At 34.0% G+C, this 20869-nt stretch overlaps 1 protein-coding gene across 23 annotated transcripts in view; it reads left to right on the forward strand.

Moving 5' to 3' along the window:
* Positions 1–20869, forward strand: part of RFX3 (regulatory factor X3) — a 275282-nt gene that overhangs the window by 176916 nt on the left and 77497 nt on the right. For 22 of the 23 annotated variants that reach the window (XM_037491495.2, XM_037491502.2, XM_037491499.2 and 19 more), the window contains one exon: positions 16545–16619. The exons of the other annotated variant lie outside the window; for it this stretch is intronic. In XM_037491495.2, coding sequence (XP_037347392.1) covers positions 16545–16619 — 75 coding nt within the window. The remainder of the gene's footprint in view (positions 1–16544; positions 16620–20869) is intronic. 23 annotated transcript variants of the gene reach the window in all.

A 20869-nucleotide genomic window follows, 5' to 3' on the forward strand; every position in this document is an offset into this window, starting at 1 on the left:
CCCCCCCTACCTAAGGATATGTCTCAGATTTTTTTTTCATATCAATACTTGAAATATTTAAATGACTGTAGTAAAAGGAGCTAAACTACCCATCTATCATACCAAACAGGAAAAAAAATGTTAAAATAATGCTGGATTATTGGTTATGACTTCTTAGAGATAGGAAAGCAATATAGTCAGCAGAGAAGAAAACATTAATTATATATAGAGATATGCTTATAAGAACAAAATTTTAAGTTAGAAGTATGCATAAATATTATTTTATTTTAGAGAAGTAATGCTTTCTGTTTTAAATAATTTTCTTAATCTTCCAGCAAGTTTCAATGATTAAAAAATATTTTCTCTGTTTATTTTGAAAGAAACAGTTATGACCATTAAATCTCAGCTTTTTCTGTTTCCCTATGCTTTATTTTCCCTAGGCCAACCTGAGCTTTCAAATGAAACTCCTTAGAAAGAATAACTTGAATTTTTTGCTTCCTGCACTAAATTCTAAATTGAGTGGAGGTACTAGGACCTTATTTTTAAAACACTTAATAAAATAGGAGTTTGAGTGACTCATAGTCTCCATCACTTCATCTATATTCCATTCAGCTGTCAGTCAGTTCCACACTGCTCCAGCCTTGAAGTTGATAAGCTCTAGAGGCAGTAATTTTATGGTTAAGACTGTAAGATATTCTACTCCTAGAAATCTTGATAAACTAGAAAGTTAAGACAAACAGAATGACAGAGGCCTCAAGCCTTTCCTGAGCATATTCAATATATATTTCTCTGAATTTTTAAAGTAAAATTTGATGAGCTATTTTATTTATTAGCTATTTAATACTAACACCCTTTTTCAGAACATCGGTATGATGTAAGATACCAGAAGTGACTAGAATCTATTTAATGTAAAATCTAGATTGGGAAGGTTTATGTTTGTAAATTCTACTTATAAATATGGAAATAAATTATGTTCCACATGACCTTTTGTATAACTTTTATTTGATCCTTATATTACAAAATCAATTTTTAAATAAACGTACTAGTTTAAAACTACTGTAGTTTCAAAAGAAAAAAGATCTCTAATGTCTCACTCATAGGGACCAGATAAAATATGAATTTTTTTGGTAGCAAATTAAAATATACTATAGTATGTAAGTGTCTTGAGTCAATATTAGACCCATAAAATGTTAAAATTGCCTCATCTACTGGTCCCTGTCTTTTACTTAAATGGGGGGACTGCTACACAATTCCTGTGACCAATTGTCTATTCTCAAATGACAAGGAATTTCTATTTCCTCATGATTTCATCCCCAAAAGCATGGTAATTGACTAGCACTTTCTCAGCATGCATAACTAAAGTTGTGGCTTTTCGCCACAGAATTACCTGGTTTCTCTTATAATTTATCTCATGTGTGTGATAACTATTACTGACAGTAAATTTCAAGGGTTAGGAGTTGTTTAATATAACTGTAGACTGTTAGAAATTATTATAATTTAACTGTTAAATTTACTTCAAATTTTATTAACTTTCTCATTTGCATTTTAAGAAAGGAAAATGTGATTTTTAAACATGCTTTCAGGGTTGCAGGAAAAATGCACTAAGACAAAAGGAAGAAATAAAATATAAAATAATAAAGGAGGTATACTGATCAGAATTTGCAAATGATATGATGGCATACCAATAAAAATCAGAGACTCAAATGAAACACTATAGCAAATATAATTTAGTAAGATTACTAGGTAGAAAAATAATATACAAATACATAAATAGCTTTTCTAGATACAAACAACAGTAGTTAGAAAATATAATGACAAAAACCACAATAAATACAGGAAACTGAATCAACAGCATGGCATAAAGTTTTGAGATGATCAAAGCACTAATTTTCTTAATATATAGACCATTCTTACAAATGCATCAGAAAAATAAAACCAAAATGGGGAAAGCATATGTACAAGTTGTCCACTAAAAAGGAAATAAACAAGTGAAACTAAAGAGATGCCATTTTTCATCTCTCACACAGGCAAAGATAAAACAGTAAGCTTTGTCATGGTTGTAAAGAAACAAGCTTTCTCATTCATTGTTGAAGGGAATCTAATTTGGCACAGGACTGGCAAAGAGGGAAATTTTTGTAAAAACTGAAAAGACACAACTTTTGACCCATCAAGTATACTTCTAGGAATATAACCTACCAATAATCCTGTATGTATAAAATGCTGCATAAACAACTATATTCATTGTAGAATTATTTGTAATGCATAAAGTTTGGGGAAAACCTAATAGTCCATCAGCAGAGAGATAATTAAATACATGTGGTGCATTTGTTCATTCAGTGAAGTTTTATACAACTCTTAAAAAGAGTGAGGCAGTACACACACAGAGATAGGGAAAGATCTCCAAACATATTGTTAAATGAGAAAGCAAGGTGTAGTATGTGTTTATATATAGAAACATACTTTTGTATGTACTTATATAATCACAAAGATATTTCTATAAAAATACACGAAGAAAGAAAGTGGGAGGCATGTGAATATATTATCTAAAACAGTGATTCATTATATTCAAGAATCTCTTAGTTATTATAAAGTATATCTATTTGGTCCCATTCCCCAAACACATATTGCTGATATGTATCCAGTTCAAAGACTAACTATGAGGTGCTGGGATTCAAATTAAACCCTAATTCAAGGTTTTCAGAAAAATCCCCCATTATTACATTGTTGAAACTTTAGAAAGTGAAAACAGCATTAGATTTAGTGAAGATTTTAGAGCCAATCAATTGAAGTGCAAATGAGTGCTCTGTGTTTGTAATCATGTATTAGGGTCTGGTTATTTTCTTTAATAACTCCCTCAAAACATTTATTGAGCAATCATTATTGACCAGGCACTGTGCTTCTATGAATATAAAGGTTTACAATATAGGTAATGGAGCTAGTTTCAGTACTGAAAGGTACCTAATTCTCTATAAGTCAAAAATGGAGATCTACAACTAGTGTCCAAACTTCAAGTGGTTAATTTCGTATTCTCTCCCACCACTTTATTTTTCAGATCATAAATGTCATGTTGTAAATTGATTCTTCACCAAACTTGTGCTTATCTTCTGTGTTGCTCATATAAATTACAGAATTGCCTACAGGTTGATTATGGTTGTATAGCAAGGAGTGAAAGCTAATAAAAAAACCAAATAGTAGTTGGACTTAAAATCACCCTTTAAATAGTTAGCTAGCACCATTCTGCAAATGTCCATTAACTCTCTGCTTACTCTCCTTTAAGTAGTAATTGCAGTCTGATCCTAGCAAAGCAAAAAATTGTGATCATGTTTATCACAGTGTTCCTCAACTGGGGTGTGCATCCTCTAGAGTATTGGTGAACACATCCCTGGACACCCCTCTACTTCCATGCTTTTAAATCACTGAGGAAGATTCCAAAAGTTTGCATATCTTCCAAAGTATCTAAGTGATTTTGATAATGCTGAGAAAACCTCTGTTGTAGTGATTATGTGAAAATCAAAGTAAAATGTTATCAGTACTCAGAATAATCTACAAAAGTAAGATACAAAAATCCTATATTTGAATAATGTAAGTGTGGCCTTAAATCCTATCATTTTTATCCTAAGATATTTATGTAAAAATTTATCCAAAGCAGATTCCTAAAGTGTAATTCTAAGCCTCAGTGCTTATGAAGTTTATTTCAGAAATTAGTTTTTATTGTCATTAACTGACAAAGGCTTAGGGTGGAAGCATGTGGACCTTTTAGAATAGTCAGAGAAAATCTTAAATAGGAGGCATGGTTTCAAGGTGATAGCTAATTGGGTAACATTGAGAACACATTTAATTTAGGTAATGCTTTTCCTCATAAATGTTTCAGAATAGTTTAAGGTGCTACAAAATTGCCAAAAATTCATGTTGAAAGCATAATAATTTAATTTTTTCTAGATCTTATATAATTACCAACAAACAGAAAAGATTTAATACAATTAAACATTTACAAGACCTAGAACTTCTTTTTTTTTTTTAAAGATTTATTTTATTTATATAAGAACTGGGCCAGAGGCATGGGAGGGTGAGAGAATTCACCAGAGACAGAGCAGGGAGCAGAACAGGCAGATGGACCGAAACACTACTGAGGGTAGCAGCGGGTGAGACAGGAGAAGTCTGCCACACCATGTGGGCATCTCCCTGGCTGGCCAGGAATCAAACCCACACTGCAGAGGCTGCGGACAGCTTCACAGGACTGTGCTCAACCCACTGCACCACTGGGGAGGCCCAAGACCTAGAACTTCTTAATCTCAATGCTTAGTATGTAATCTCAGTGCTTAGTATGTAATCTCAATGCTTAGTATGTAATCTCAATGCTTAGTATTTTCTGCTTCAAGAGGCAATGCAAAGCAACACTGGCTAGGTGTGTTTTCTGAACATTTTAAATTGTTTTAAGTATAAAAAAGCAATCTCTCATGAAGTTCGCACATTTTAGCCTCTTCTCAACATTACTGAGGCATAATACATTCACATGTTGATTTTCATATCATTTGAATATACAACTTGAAAAGTAATATCATAGCTAGAGCCTTAGCTCTACCTCCATTGCAGGACTTCCTGGAGACCTGGGAGACTCACTTAGAACCTTAGAAGAAGGAATCCACTAACTAGAAGGAATATGATTTAACTGCTGAGGATAGACTATTCAGGCTGGGGGCCAAACCTACAATGAGAAATAGCATCATATTGTGATCTCCATTCTCATATATACACATACATATATGAGTACACACACACACATTTATACACACACATTAATGACTACATATTTTTATACAGATGACTGAAAGCAAAGTTCCATAAAACAACATTTACCATAATGTGTGCAAGGACACCTAATTATTTCCTACTGTATTTGATTTCATGAATTTTTTTTAAATGTTGGTCAGGGCCCACATAATTTATAATCAATTAATAGGTCAGACCTTCTATTTATAAAAACTCTTCTTTGAACAAACTGAAGAGCAGATCCAAGTATCAAAAATACATATATGAGAGACCTGGATGCAGTCTCTCCATTGTATTTTGGGGATTTTTTGTTACTATTGTGTTGCATGTCTAATAAGTGCTCAAATGATTCTGATATTGCTGATCTAAGACCACACTTTGAAAAAAAAACCCTGTGTTGTATTGATTGTATAGAATAAACATAAAATTAAATTGTCCCTTCTTTTGATGTTCCTTATGGAAGAACTTCCTATAGGAAGTAGCACCATCTCCATGCCTCCCCAAATACAGCAGGAAACTATCATTTCAAAAGGTATAAGATTGGTTGCTATATGCTCACACCAGTAGTCACAACTGTAATGCCTTTTCTGAAGGAAAGATACCAAGTAGAAATATTTCTTACGTGACCTAAAAAAAAAATAATATTTAAACTCCTAGAATTCAGAACAGAAATTACTCAAAAGGAAATTTTCAGTTTAAGTGTGTTCTCTTTGTTGGGTTTTTCTAAAGAATTTACTCTTCACACAGAAGCAAAAATGATGTTTCTCTAAGTGTTTACTGGTGGACTTAACAGAATAACTTGTATTGCCAAGAAATGCAGTATTACACATTAAGGATAATGATTTTTCTACGATTAGATTTATCCATCGAAAACTTTTTGTTGCCTGCAACTTGATCTCTTTTCATCATATTTCAGAATAATAGATCTTGACTTCCATTCTCATAGTTAACACCTATGTAATTACAAGAAAGTCCCCCAGTTCTAGAGCTTTGACTTTTTAATTTGTAATGAGATAATATGCCTTTTCTGTTTCACAAAGTTGCTGTGTAGATCAAGTGAGAATTAATGTAAAAAGGCTATATAAACCATAAAGCATTACAGTGTTACTTCTACTTTCAAATCACTTTAACAGTTCTAGAAAGGAAATAGTTTTTTCCATGAAGCCACTTTTAATTATAGTGATTCTTGAATATATAGTTCTTGACCTTTAGTCTTTGGGGAAAAAAAAAAGATTAAAAGGCCATTTTGGAGTCAAGAGAATATCCCTTACCTTACCTATCAAGACAGTGAATAAGATGACATAATTTTTCTTTTTCCTTCTGTCTTATTAGTATGTGAATGATTGAATGGACAATATTTATATTAAGCAACTATTTTAATTTTCACATATTTGATATTCTCTTAGGACCATTCAGTTGATCTACATAAATGTGTAGATGAATCATACATTCAGGATTGCTCTTATTTTTGCCCCATGTAGCTCATACAAAAGACTCAGCACCTTGCATTTCAAACTGAGGTTGACTTTTTTTTTTAACATTATCAAATGCCCATAAATGAATCCTATACTTCGACCATTCTTGATTATATAGAACAGAAGTATCCCTGTGTTCCATAGTTTTTACTGAAGATTTTGTAGGGGAGAGAACTGAGAATTAAGCATCACACTCTCCAGAGCACAGTCACTCGAAACCTCTTTGCTGGGCTTTATTCTCCCCTGATTGTCTGTTCATTCAGCTAGTTTTCCCAGATCGAGGGTAATTTCCACTTTCTCTAACTCTTTCAACCCTTTAATAGATGACTTAAACCTGGTAACAACTCTGTGAAACAAGGGGCCATCCTATGATAAGGCTTCTCTTCCTTAAAAGGAAACGAGCAATTATAAATAAATAACAATGGGAAATTGAAATAATGGGCAAAATGGTTTTTTTCTCATTACATTTCCTTTTAGAAGAGATTATATATTTACTGCCTTACAAAAAGTATAATATTTATCCTTTCTTTAAACTAGGAAAAAGAGGATACAATATCTACTGACATGTAGATGTCACTTGACCCTCTTCTCCCCTTTCCTATTCTCTTCCTAAGGACTAGGATGGGATTTTTCTCTAAGGTCCTTTTTGGGACACAGCTTCTTATTGGGTATTTTACAAGACTCAAGTTGACCCTGAGTGCTTGGACACTTACCACCTGTCCTTACAAAATGTTAGTGTTAGCATTTTAGTGACAGGACAGGAGGAGAAAAAAAAAAAAAGCCTGAGGTTTAGAACACATGTTTATCATACTGTATATATATCTCCTATCAGATAGTGGTGCTTTGTACCTTTCAGGTCCTTCATAGAGTGTTTGCTGTATCTTTAAAGGAGCTTCACTGAGCTTCTTTTATTTTCTTACAAGTGAGTTATAGTATTCCCAGGGATTTTTCTGAATTTCTGGTTCTGATTACTGAGAAATCTTGGAAGATTTCCTTCACTAGTATACCCTCCCACAAAAGGGCATGCTTGACTATACTCAAACAAATAAGGGTTTCTCCTGCTATGCAGAGACCATGCTTTTTTTTTTTTTCCTTGAATCTACAACAGAAAAACTATGGTCTACTTGTTGCTATGTGGTCATATTTTTATCATATTTGTGACCATGACACTTTTATATCTGAAGCAAATAATTTAGTGTAGTCTCTAGCACTTCATACTTCACAGAAAACCTTTTCTCAAATGAGGGAAACCACTTATACCATTCCTGGAACTTTTTTTTTTTTTTTGGAGAATTCATTGTTTGATTGTGGAAGATGAATCATATATGTATTTACTTTAAATCTCCAGTTCCTAACTGGTGACCCAATCTCAAATGTTATTTTCTCTATTGATACCTTACTTTCATACCCAAATTAAACTTCACTCACAGGAAAACACATGGGGAGGATCCCTGCACTCTCTGATGAAATCTCAATTTCTCTGAATATTCTTGTTTATAAACTGCTTTCTCAGAAAGTTGCTCCATCCAGGTCTATTTTTTTTTTAAGTTATGCTCCCTAACAGCTTGTAGTCTGGTATATTGCAGAGAGGTCTTTACAGCTTCCTGTTAATGTGTGGTCAGAAAGAAACCTAGCATGCAAAGTAGGGAATTCTTCATGTTACCTGAGCTTTGACTCTTCAGACTTTGCCAGGCATTCTGTTGGAGGATAGCATTTGAGGCTCTGAACCCACCCATAAATCCTCAGGCTGGGAAATTTTTCACTGTTTTTTGTAACTTTTCTGCCCCTTCTCTACCACTTCAGTGGCCAGTTATAAACACGGGCTAAAATTCTCTTTTCTGCAATGGCCCTGGACCACTGGTTCCTGTCATTGGCTGGCAATCAACCTCGGAGTAGTTTCTTATGCTTATGGGAATTTTGTCTTAGCTGGTGAATCTGAAGAGTTTTAATCATGTCAAGTGTGTTGCCAAGGGTAGTTTTTCATCTTCCAGAAAAGACTAATTTTTCTAGCTCATAGGGGCTAGAATGAATATCCGTTTTTTACCCGCTTTTTCACATAGGGAGTTTGTAAGTGTTCCCTATTCCAATAATGTCACTTAATGCTTTGTAAGCCTGTCTTTCTAGACTGTACATTTCATCTCAAATAGAGCATCCCATCATTTGATCTCAAAAGAGTTGCCGTAGCTTCTTACCTGTTTAAAAAGCAGTAGTCCCAGATCATCATGAACCAGTCTAAACTCCCAAGCCCTATATATCCTGGTATAATAGAGTTGTGCGCAGGATGTTTATACTATTGGATAATTTAATGAGACATACAACTTAATATTATGTCTTACTTTAGAGAATTTATTTTTCAAAAAATAAGCTAAGGTGTATTCATATTCTAAAGCTTAATTAGTTTATGGAGGGAAATGGAAAATGTACATTTACCATTCCCACTTTCTAATTGTAAAATCAACACCCATGAATCCTTTAGTCGTAAGGCAATTACTTGGCTCTGTACCATTAGGTAGAAAAAAAGGACTTGTTTTTTAAAAAAAGAAAAGACTAAGGAAAAGGAAAACATTTATATGACATATAGCTATGTATAAAATGGAACAACACTTCACAGAGATCTCACTGTGGCCTCAAATTAGTCTTTTAGGTTGTCACAGGACCCCTTGTTAATCTGATTATAATAATATGCATTAGAGTTGAAAATTCAATAGAAAAATGATCAGTATTTCTAGAATAAAGATCATGTAGCAGAGAAATGAATGTGAAAACATTTTAGAATCTATTCATGTCAATGTATTTGATTGTGTATTAGAAGTATTCTAATGGCACAGTGATAAAATAAAGGCTGTTGTGTTCATTTCAGTTATAATTAGATATTGCCAAGCTTTCTGCCTCAGACTTCTCATCTTTTTTATGTGTAATTCAGAATTTAAATATTTATATTAATTCCTTTTCATTCTCGCTGTTATTGCCAGGCTCTCACCTCGTGCTGGGATACTGCCATAGCTTCCTGGGTGATTTTCCCATGTCTAGAATTCCTTCCTGCATTATATCCCAGATTCGATAATTTAGATGTTATCATTATCATTACAAATCCATTCCCTTTCTCAAAGCTTTTCAACAATGTTCCGCACTGTATTTTATTGCAGATCCCAGCCAAAAAAAATGCAGCCTGTTTTAACTTAACTGCCCCTAAGGAACTTATCCTTTAGCCATTCTTACTCTTCCTTGAACTTGCACAGTGTCATCTTTTCCCTGTGCCATCATTTATTCTGTTTGCTCCATCTGAAGCATCCCTTAACCTGCCCCTATTAAAATACCAGGCATTGATTGTCATTTCTCTGCTGAAGAACCACCTTACCCAGGCTTTCTCTAATTACCAGCTATAGGTAATTCGTCATTTCTTTCCCTCCCTCTATAGTCTAGTAATATTTAATTATTTAATTCATTCTACTTACCTTTAGTCTTTTTTTATATGTGTGTTTGTAGCTATGTATTTCTTCTATTTATGTATTGATAGATTCATTGTGTCACTTCTGCCATTTAGGCCAGGATATATTGTGACATGGCTGTGTGGGTTGTTTGGAAGATTTTTTTTTTTTAAAGATTTACTTATTTATTTATACAAGAACCGGGATATAGGCCAGATGCGCGGGAGGGTGAGAGGATTCACCAGAAACAGAGCAGGGAACGGAACAGGCAGACTGACAATATACACTACTGAGGGGAGCAGTGGGCGAGACAGGAGAGGTCTGCCATGCAATGTGGGACCCTCGCCAGCTGGCCGGGATTGAACCGGATCTGCAGAGGCTGCGGACAACTTCACAGTGCGGTGCTCAACTGCCTGTGCCACAAGGGGTGGCCCATGTTTTGAAGATCTTTACATCCATTTCCATTTTACATCTTTATACCCATTTCTTTTTCTCTCTCTCTTCACATTCTCGTTCACACACAGAGCTAACACTGCACCTTACATACAGTGGAGTTTTATGTTTATTAAAATGGAATGAAAGACTACTAGTGTTTCACATGAAACACTACTAGTCTAAAGAAGTGCCATGATTAGTAGCAAGCACCATATTTTTTTTCTGTTATTTTTTATTTGATTTCATTTCTAACTCAAAACCCTGCAAATTTCTTGAGTTTGAATTACTTTTAAAGTTTGAGCTAGCTGGTAAACTATTTAATCATTTTCATTGCATGAAGCTGTAGTGATCTCTCTGTTAAATTTAGGAACATTTCCTAATAAAATGAATGAGATTATGTTGAACATTTGGGGCAATAATCTTTTGGATCAGGGGGTTTACTTTTAAGCAAATTTTCCATCTGTTTTACCTGATCATCATTTCCTGCCTTAAATACGACAGTTGTATAGTATTTGTGGAATGTCATTTAGCATTAAGCATATTTCTACCCAGGAGACTATATATTTTTTTTCTATGGACTAAAATTTTTATTTTAGTGATCTATAGTAAAGTGGAAGCTTATGATGTCACCAGTTTTCTTTGATCTCAGTATTTTAGGTATAAAATGCTAAAGTATATTATCTTTTCCTTTAGATTGATTAACTCCTGGAAACTTAAATAAATGTTTGCTCTAATATCTAATCCATAATAATGGAAAAGCTAAGTGTAATTTCATCTTCAGTGGGTTTTTTAGAAATTTATCCTGATTTACTAATATATTTTTTTCTAATGAGTATGCATTCCATCCTTTCCTTCTTTCCTTCTCTACTCATATATGTAGACCTTAGTCCCACAAACTATGAAAACACTGTATCATCCATTTGGAGTATTAGAGCTGATTCATGCTCCTTAACTCTATAGTATAAAAATTTTAACCTGTTATTACATTCTTTCCCTGATTTTACTTCTTCCTCATGTTTTTTCTTTTACCCTCACTCCCCTATCCCAAGTCATAACATATTTCTATGCTGTTAATCTGTTCTCATACCTTTTTTAAAATATTTTATTTTATATAATTCTTACATCATTTTTCATTTTTGCACAATGTATCCATTTTCATCTTGGTTATATTCCCCATGCAATTGTACCCCACCTTATTTTGACCCTAATCCTTCCTCTCCTGAGCCCCCCCCTCACCACCCCTGTAGTGTGTCTCTGGTTTATAGTTGCTCGTTGATTTTGATTTTTACTTTGTATTAATTAGTCTTTTTCCTGGTCCCTTATTTAGGTTTTCTAAATTCCTGCTATGAGTGAGACCATCCAGTATTTTCTTTTTCTTTCTGACTTATTTCGCTGAGCATGATCCCTTCTAGCTCCTTCCATGTTGCTGCAAATTGCATGTGTTTATCTTTTTTGATTGTTGAGTAATATTCCATGGTGTATATGTACCACATCTTCTTGATCCAGTCATCTATTTTGGGCATTTGGGTTGTTTCCATAGCTTAGCTATTGTAAACAGTGCTGCTATAAACATAGGGGTGCAGGTGCCCTTTGGAATTAATGTTTCTGCGTCATTTGGGTAAATACCTAGGAGTGGAATTGCTGGATCATATGGAAGCTCTATGTTTAGTAGGTCCAGAAATCTCCACACAGCTCTCCATAGTGGTTGGACCAGTTTGCACTCCCACCAGCAGTGCAGGAGAGTTCCTTTTTCTCCACATCCTCGCCAACATTTGTTGTTGCTAGTTTTTTTAATATGTGCCATTCCCACTGGTGTAAGATGGTATCTCATTGTAGTTTTGATTTGCATTTCCCTGATTACAAGTGATGTTGAACATTTTTTCATATCAAACTTCTCCAGAGAGGAAATGTTCTCATACTCTTGACCCTGAAAGCTGATAAGAGTGATCTGGCAATGGGTGTGGTACAGTAGCATGCACCTGAGGAGGTTTGATCGATCCCATGCTTCTGAATCACATACAATATAATAAACCAATGTTAACTCAAAAAGAGAAATTAATAAAAATATCACAAAGATTTTTTGAAAAAAAAATTTTAAAGTTTCTTATTCAACAAACACTTAATTTGGCACCTTTCAGCCTTTCATGTTTTTACCTTTCAACCAGCAGGGCATGGTCCATTATAATTTACAAAACACATGTAATGTTTTTTTCTGAAAACTGATACTTTTCCTATATCCACACACTTCTCTTAAAAGGACCTTCCCTTAAATGTCCTTCCCTGAAGGACTTTTCTTCTTCCCTGACTCACCATTATCAATATCTAATTCCAGCCTTTTTTTTTTTAAAGATTTATTTATTTATTTATATAAGCACTGGGTACAGTCAGAAGTGCGGGAGGGTGAGAGAATTCACCAGAGCCAGAGCGGGGAATAGAACAGGCAGTTTGACGAAACATACTGCTGAGGGGAGCAGGGACTCTGCGGGCAGCTTCGCAGCTCAGCGCTAAACTGCTGCGCCACCAGGGGAGGCCTAGCCATCCCATTTTTTTTTTTAACCTCACTTCCTACCTACTCCCATATATATTATGCCCTGCAATACTGGATCCCTTGCCATTTCCCAAATATGGACATACTCTGGGTTTCTTGCCTCCCCACTTTAGTGAGTGTATTCTTCATTCCCAGAATACCCTATCCCCCACTTCTACCCGCTGAAATATGGTGTTTGAATTTTGGTAGTCTGTCAACTTTGAGAAATAAATGCAACATTGTGTGAGTGTACTTATACATTTTTCTCAGTAGTGGGCACACAGTTTTCACCAAATCCACAGAAGAGGGCCAAGATTCTCCCAAAAACTAGAAAACAGTTTTTATTTTCTCTTATCTTTTCAAACTATACTTTTATTTTTGTCACCTGTGGCCTTCTCCATATGGTTTTGCATTTATTTATTTACACTCATAAACACACACATGCTATTGCATACCGTATCTTTCTCGGCAGAATTCAATGTCCTTTGGGTTATGAATTTTTTTTTTACCAGGGTTAGCTGCACATGCCTTAGATATGATAGGTATACAGTCACTGTGTAAATACAACTTATCCTTAAAAAAAAATGAAGTTTGGGCTATGTCCCTTTCATAAGCTTAGAATGACCATCAATAATTTTATTTAATAAATCTGACAAGTGCATGGCTAGATTTTCTTGTATGTCACAAGTTTTTATCAGGTAGGCGATCGCTAAATATTCTAGTTATCCCTTTGTTTTAATTAGTGAATGTCAGAGAATTCATGGGTATTGTACAGGCTGTGGATTTTCAAGTAGGCTATAAAGTGGTTGCTCAGAAGCTGAGCATCTTCCTTCACTCAGTGTTATTTCTGGCCTGTCCAATCATTACATGTCTCCTCCTTTTTGTACTCTCGCCTTTACAAATTCAGCACAGGTCTAAATCAGTCCGGACAGTGAATTCTTACAGTCAAAAGTAATACTCATTTTTTTAGTATAGTAAAATGATACAGAGGACCAAAATTCTTAAGCTCCAAAACATTCTAGATAGTAAATTTTCTTCTAGGGAACCCAGTTTGATGCAGATATTTCCTTACCACTTTATGCTTCTCCAGAAACTCTTCAAAAATTGACCAGAAATGAAAGAACCATTTTCTTACTACATAGCCTTCTAGAAGTTGTCTGGAAATCTGAGACCATCATGGTTTAGCACCAGTAGTAATAGAAGCAGATCTTCTAACTTTTTTTCCCCAGTGAAAGAAGTGCTGATTTATCCAACTTAAATTGCTCATTAACAAACCCTAACAGATTTTTTCCCCCGCTCAGTGTTATCACTATTATATTTTTTATTTTTTTAATCTCTAATTTTTATTTATTTATTTTACATCATTATTCATTTTTAAACAATATTTGCTTCCCCCCACCCCCTCAGGTGTAGTCCCCTTAGAGTTTACTTCCCTAATGCACCCATGCACCATCACCTCAGTCCCCTATGCGCCTCCCTCCTTCCCTCTGGTCCCTCTCCCTCCTCCTCCCCTGCAGGATGTCTCTGATTTATAATTGTCTGTTTTGCTTTGTTGTGTTTTGTACTGTTATTATTTTTTTTACACTGATGTCTTACTTGGTATGCTCAGTGAAATAAGCCTGAAGGAAAAAGAAAAATACCGGATGGTTTCACTTACAGCAGGAATATAGGGAAACCAAATATCACTATTATATTTGTGACAGATTTTACCATTCATCTAAACTTAAAATCACAGATCAATACAAATCATTTTATTTTAGTAGACTAAAATCTAACCTCGTATTTTCTACACTCAATTTTAAAGAACATGTAGTCATATTAGCAAATTAGAGTTTTGAGCAAATTCTTCCTGGAAGTGATTTAAAGTCACATGAAGCTTTTGAGTTGCTTTATGATACATGTTTTCTATTTAAAAGCAAGAACACTTATTGATGTCCTTTTAAAATATGTAGTATTGAGGTCCTTCATACTTTTATGATTTAACATTTTGGCAAAATGTTTGTTTACTCATTACAGTTACATACTCTTTTGTGATGGATCTGTTTTCACTTATGCAGTGTTATTCTTCATATCTTCAAGTATAATGATAGCTATGTTAACATTTCATCTGACAGACTTGTTTTAGCAGCCGATTTACTTAATTTCATGATTTAAAGTTAGAAATAGAATAAATTGTATTATATTGTCTTATGAATTAATTTAATATCTATTTAATTTTTTTCCCTGTAATTCCAAGCTATCATTTTTCTCAGTAATACATTTCATTAACACTTAGGGAAGAAGAATCAGTAACTTGGGGAAGTAGTATGAAGCAAAATTACAGATATTAATTCCCAAGTTGTATAAAAGAAAATTAGATTTAATGTTGGTATAATTGAGTCTGAATGTTCTGTGTATAAAGTATTTGACCATAAAAAGTTACGAATCTGATAGATAAAAAAGACTTTACTATGGCTAGTGCCACCCATATTTTCTGTTGCAATTTGGAGGATGCAGTAAAAATAAAATTTAAGGCATCACTAATTTCCATAGCCAATGTTAACTGTAAATAAATTACATTTTAAAGCATTGCATTAAATATTTTTATAACTGCTTATAATAACTTGTTGACTTGATCATATGGTAAAAATGAAAATAATAAGGGCCTCCCCGGTGGCGCAGCGGTTGAGCGCTGGGTTGCAAAGCTGCCGGCGACCTCTGCGGCGCCGGTTCGATCCCTGGCTGCTCCCCGGCCACCGGAGGAGGGTCCCACATGGCGCGCAGACCTCTCCTGCCGCCCGCTGCTCCCCTCAGCAGTGTACTTCGGTCTTTCTGCCTGCTCTGCTCCCCGCTCTGGCTCTGGTGAATTCTCTCACCCTCCCGCGCTTCTGACTGTACCCAGTGCATGTATAAACAAAACGAACGAACAAACAAACAAATAAAAAAAAAAAAGTTTCTAAATTAAAAAAAAAAAAAAATGAAAATAATAAAATTGATTTTCTCTGTACATTACATAATGTGATTTTTAAAATTTAACTTTAATTAATATTGTTATTATAAGTCAGTAACCAAACACAGGGCGCTCAGGGCCTGTTTTCAAAATATTCACTATATAATGCCAGAAACTGAGAAATAGATACCTTTAAATATGAGGTTTAAAAAATGCATCTCATTTATTACTGGTATATGCTACTTAATTAAGGTGCTATGCTTACAAATAATATGTTGAGGTCACATGGAAAAAAATTGTTTCTGGTTGTCCTTTTTCTTTGTTGGCTCTGAATTATTTTCTCTTCTTTATCCATTTCTGCTGTCATTTCCAATAGCTCTGCCTCACCACCATATCTTAAACATAATGTAGGGGCCATGATTGTATCTTAATGTTTGTTCATCCTAATGACCCTCCACTTTCAGATTTTAATATAGGGTTAAGAGGGATGGATAGATTTAGATTAGCAGATTTTGACCATTAATGAAGGTGTCTTTGCACATTTGTATTAAAATATTAATGCATATTAATCACAAAATTTGCAGTATAATTATTTTCATGACGGAACAGAACAAATATTAAATACTGTTTAAGAAAAAGACTGTTTAGAATGAAAGTGGTTTCTGTCCCACATCTTGAACGATGAAAAGTCAAGATTGTTTTCTTGTTACTAGAAAACTTCATTGGGATTCCTGTTCCTCAGGTCTCCATTGTGATTATAATTGCAGAATGTTTCAAACAGGTTTATTTTTGTGATTGGGCTTATTATTAGTGTGCATATTTTTACTTTATTCTCTGGGGGACTGGGGATGGGGGAAGGTGGGGAGAGTACACATTTAGTTAGAGCTATTCATTAGCCACCATTGAAGAAACTGAACTCTTAAAAATCAATCAACAATTCTCTGGTGAGCCTTTATTACTATCTTGTCTTGAGCCCTTTTTTTAATGACATCTATTATCAGATTGAAATGGCGATTGAGACGCTGCAAAAGTCTGACGGTCTGTCCACTCACAGAAGCTCTCTTCTCAACAGCCATGTAAGTTGCCTCTTCTTCGTGTAAACTAATCTCTTGCTTGTTCTGCATGTGTTGCTTGCTTCTAATGCTTGTTTTATTTACTTATTTATTTTGCTTCTTAACCTACTTTTCTCAGCCCCTTATGATCTCTGTGTCACTTAATGGATATTTACAGTGGGATATCTAAAATAGAGAGCCCCCAATATATTGCTTTACTAGATTTTTGTACTGTTTTAGAACATACATAACATTTCCAAGTTAATAACAATCTGCCACTTATTTGTAAAAGCAGTTGATGGGGCTTTTGAGTATTTAAAATTTTTCTGGTTTGATATTTATTTACACTGAAACAAATGCTGTTGTTTGCATCTCTCGTAGACAGAGAAACAGTTGTGTCTACTGTCTCACCAGTGATATTCTTTAAGTGTAAAAAAAAAAAGATTATTTTTTATGCAAAATTCACTATTAAATTGTTTGAAAATGATTTGTTTACCAATAAGATAAGATGGACAGAAATAGATATCTAGATGGATTCAGGTACTAATCTAGAGAGAAATGAAGTGGCCACAAGAAATGAGAGTGTGAACAAGCAATTACTAATCATTGAGGTAAAACTGGATATCGTTGTTATTATTTCTTAAAGCTTTTTCAACTATTACCAGATGCAGTATCAGTATAACACTAGTAAGTGTAACAAGAAGTGATAACAGTTTTGTGAAATGATAAATTGGGCCCAATGAAAATGCTGATTCAAAATTATCTTAACTAACATAATTCTGAGTTATAGGAAAAATTAAATAGATCCATGACCAAAACCTGTTTAGGTAGGTGTGCTGCTCAATTAATATTAGTGACTGTGTAGTATGAATTAGAGTTTTCCCTCCCAACTGACGATATAGTCTTAAATTTCAGATAAAATTATTATGATTTCTTAATTCTGCTGCATACTTGGTAACTGCAAAGTTCAAAGTTGGACCACCGAAATGAAGTATCATTATCTGTTCAATAAACCTAAAACCTGTAGTTCATCAAAAATATATTCATTATGCTTTTTAAAATTTTTAAACATTTATTTTTATATTCCAACATAAGACTAAATACTTCCTTATGTGCTTGTACATTTGTCTTTACTTGTTATTTTGTCTTGTTTCTTTTTTAAGAAGTATCATAACAAATTAAAACAAGTTAGCCAGGTTGGGGAATGCCTATGATTTTGGGGAAAATCATATGCAAATTTTAAATAACATATTTTGACTCTTCTCTTAGAAACAGGTTAAGGAATATAACTTTTTCTCCTCTTGAAAATTCATATGTAATACGTCATTCTTATGTTCTTAATGTTAATTATGTTTCATAAATATATTGTTGCTGTGTTAGCATGAGTCTGTTGTGTATAAAGATGGATTTACTGTATATATTAAGGTGGATGTTTGGGGGGAGGGGGTGATAAGGTGTTTGTGTTTTGAAAATGTTTTTCACTTTTCATGAAAAATGAGCAAGGACAAAAAGAACCCTCAAAGTTTTCTCATTATCTTTTTTGAACTTTCAGACTTTTAAGAAGTTTATGTTTTGATATTCAATTCACATTTTCTTTTCTTTTTAAAAAAAAAAATATTTATTTACGCATACAAGAGCTGGAGTACTGGCCAGAGATGCAGGGGGTGAGAGGATTCTCCAGAGACAGAGTGGGGAGCAGAACAGGCAGACTGACTGAAATACACTGCTGAGGGGAGCAGTGGGTGAGGCAGGAGAGGACTGCTGTGCCATGTGGGTTACTCCCTGGCCGGCCAGGAATCGAACTCATGCTACAGAGGCTTCGAATTGCTTCATAGGTGCTGTGCTTAACCCCTTGTGCCACCAGGGAGGCCCCTCACATTTTGTTTTCAGTTGAGGTACATGGTTTAGTAAAATCTGTGATATGTTTAATTTTAACTTGTAGTACCCATTTAAATTCGTATTTTCATGAATATTTTTTATGTTTTATTTTTAGTTGATTTATTTGAAATATTTCAAATATGTTGGGATTTTTAAAAATTATTTTTCCCCTGTAGGAGTCCTGAAATAACATTTAATGTTAAGGAACATGTGAATTAAGCTAAATCAGTAACAGATAAATGTTACTCATGGTTTCATCTTTGTTTAATTGTATAATATGGCAAGTAATTCCTACTGTTTACTACTGCCAGAGTATTTCAGTTTCTAGAAAGAGTGGATTTAAATGCTGTAGATGCAGTGATAATCTTCCTCTAGGTACCCAGATTTGTTTTTATTATACTTTTTGAGTTAATGTTTGATTCATTTAAAAGCATATAATAACTAGTAATGGTTCTGTATGTAGTGTTTAAACAATAAAGAAAGATGAGTGTCTCTGCTCACCAGTCAGAAGATTTCATTTTTCCCTGAATGCATAAGAAAATCCTGTTTTCTTTTTGTCCTTTAAAAGTTCGGGCTATTCCTAATTCTTGTTAGATTTATCCAGTCAACTAGAATATGCTATTGCAGTCTAGTTGAAAAACACCTGCTAAGAGTATTTTAAATTTTGTTAGCCTAATTAGAGATACTCATTTGGGTAGGAAAATTTTAGTAGAGAAGCTTTTTAAAAAAGATTGTTAATAATTTCAGTGTTAATAAGCTGTAAGTTACCTTTGTCCCTTGGTATATAGGATAAGATATAGAATTATTTGAAGTTTGAAGAATCATTTGAAATGGACATGAATTCAAATTTATCATGATAATTTCCTGTTACTGGTTTTTACAAAGGATTGATTTCTCGGGTAAATAAGATAATTTATCCATAATATGGGTTTCCTATTTACTAGTTTTCTAAAGAGGAATTTTAATCATGATTTTTATACAAAGTCTGTTTTCATTCATTTTGGGATATGGTATAAAACACTTCCTGTTTTATCTTTATACAGTTGATTATTCAGTCATTCAGAAAACTAGCATCAAATCAAATGTGTAGTCCCTTCTCAGTGGAATCCAATTTGATTGATATTTTTTCAAAGCTTTCTGCACATTAGATGGAGTGGAGTTTTAAGTTTGTATGCCTTTTAAAGTATGTTATTTTAAGTATATTATTAAGAGTACATGGAATTGCTGCTCTTTTTTAAATCATTCTATTATAACCCAGGTTCAAATGCATATACATCATTGACTTGGCTATTTATGTCTTATGTAGTGCCCCATCTGTGACTGAGTACATTTTTCCATGTTTCGGTCTGTTGACAATATTAACACAATGATTTTTTTTTTTTTCAGTAATAGCAGCTCATAGACAGACAGTAAATATTTATAAAGAAGTGTAAGTTCCAAGAGAGCAAGGATTTATTTTTTGTCCACCAGACCAACACTGTTTTCTAGAACGGTGCCTGGTACTTAGTAACTGCTACTAAATTTTTGCTAAATTAATGAACATAAGAAACAAGTAATAGAACGGAACAAACCTTCAGCATTCTAAGTACCCTTGCCAATGTGTATGTTTATTTGGGATCTCATCAATGCATTCTTTCATTATTAAGCATGTTTCAAATTTTCAGCTTGTCAACATTGTTGCTAGAATGTGTTCTTTTCCCTGAATACTATTTTAGTGAAATAATACATGATTGCCCTATCATTTCTCCATGAGAATACCTCAGTTTAAATGTAGATTTTTTGGGGGGCCTCCCTAGTGGTGCAGCAGGTTGAGCACAGCGCTGTGAAGCTGTCCACAACCTCTGCAGCACAGGTTCAATTCCCAGCTGGCCAGGGAGATACCCACATGGCACGGCAGACCTCTCCTATCTTGCCCGCTGATTCCCTCAGCAGTGCTTTCGTCCATCTGCCTATTCTGCTCCCTGCTCTTTCTCTGGTGAATCCTCTCATCCTCCTGTGCCTCTTGCCTGTACCCTAGCTCTTGTATAAATAAAATAAGTCTTTAAAAAAATGCCGTCTATTTAAAAAAAATAAATGTAGAGTTTTCTTTTAATCTCCAAGCTTTTTAAAAAATCTCCAAATTACAAAAAAATTATAGCCAAGGAAAATGTCATTCATCTGCTTATATTTTAGAGTGAACTTCTTATTTAGCTTTTTGGAATTCAGTCTATTAATAGTTTTACTTAAATATTTTTATTTCTAAATTTTTTGTCTGTGAAGATGCTAAGGATAAATGCTGTATAGTTAGCCTAAATCAAATAAGAATATCTTAATTCTCTTCATTGCAGACTTGTTTATTTTATACTCCTTTTCTGTTGTGATTCATATAAATTGGCTTCTAATAGTTACATTGTATC

Source organism: Talpa occidentalis, unplaced genomic scaffold (assembly GCF_014898055.3).
Source record: "Talpa occidentalis isolate TD23 unplaced genomic scaffold, MPIMG_talOcc4v2.1 talOcc4.7, whole genome shotgun sequence".
Taxonomy (NCBI): Eukaryota; Metazoa; Chordata; class Mammalia; order Eulipotyphla; family Talpidae; genus Talpa; species Talpa occidentalis.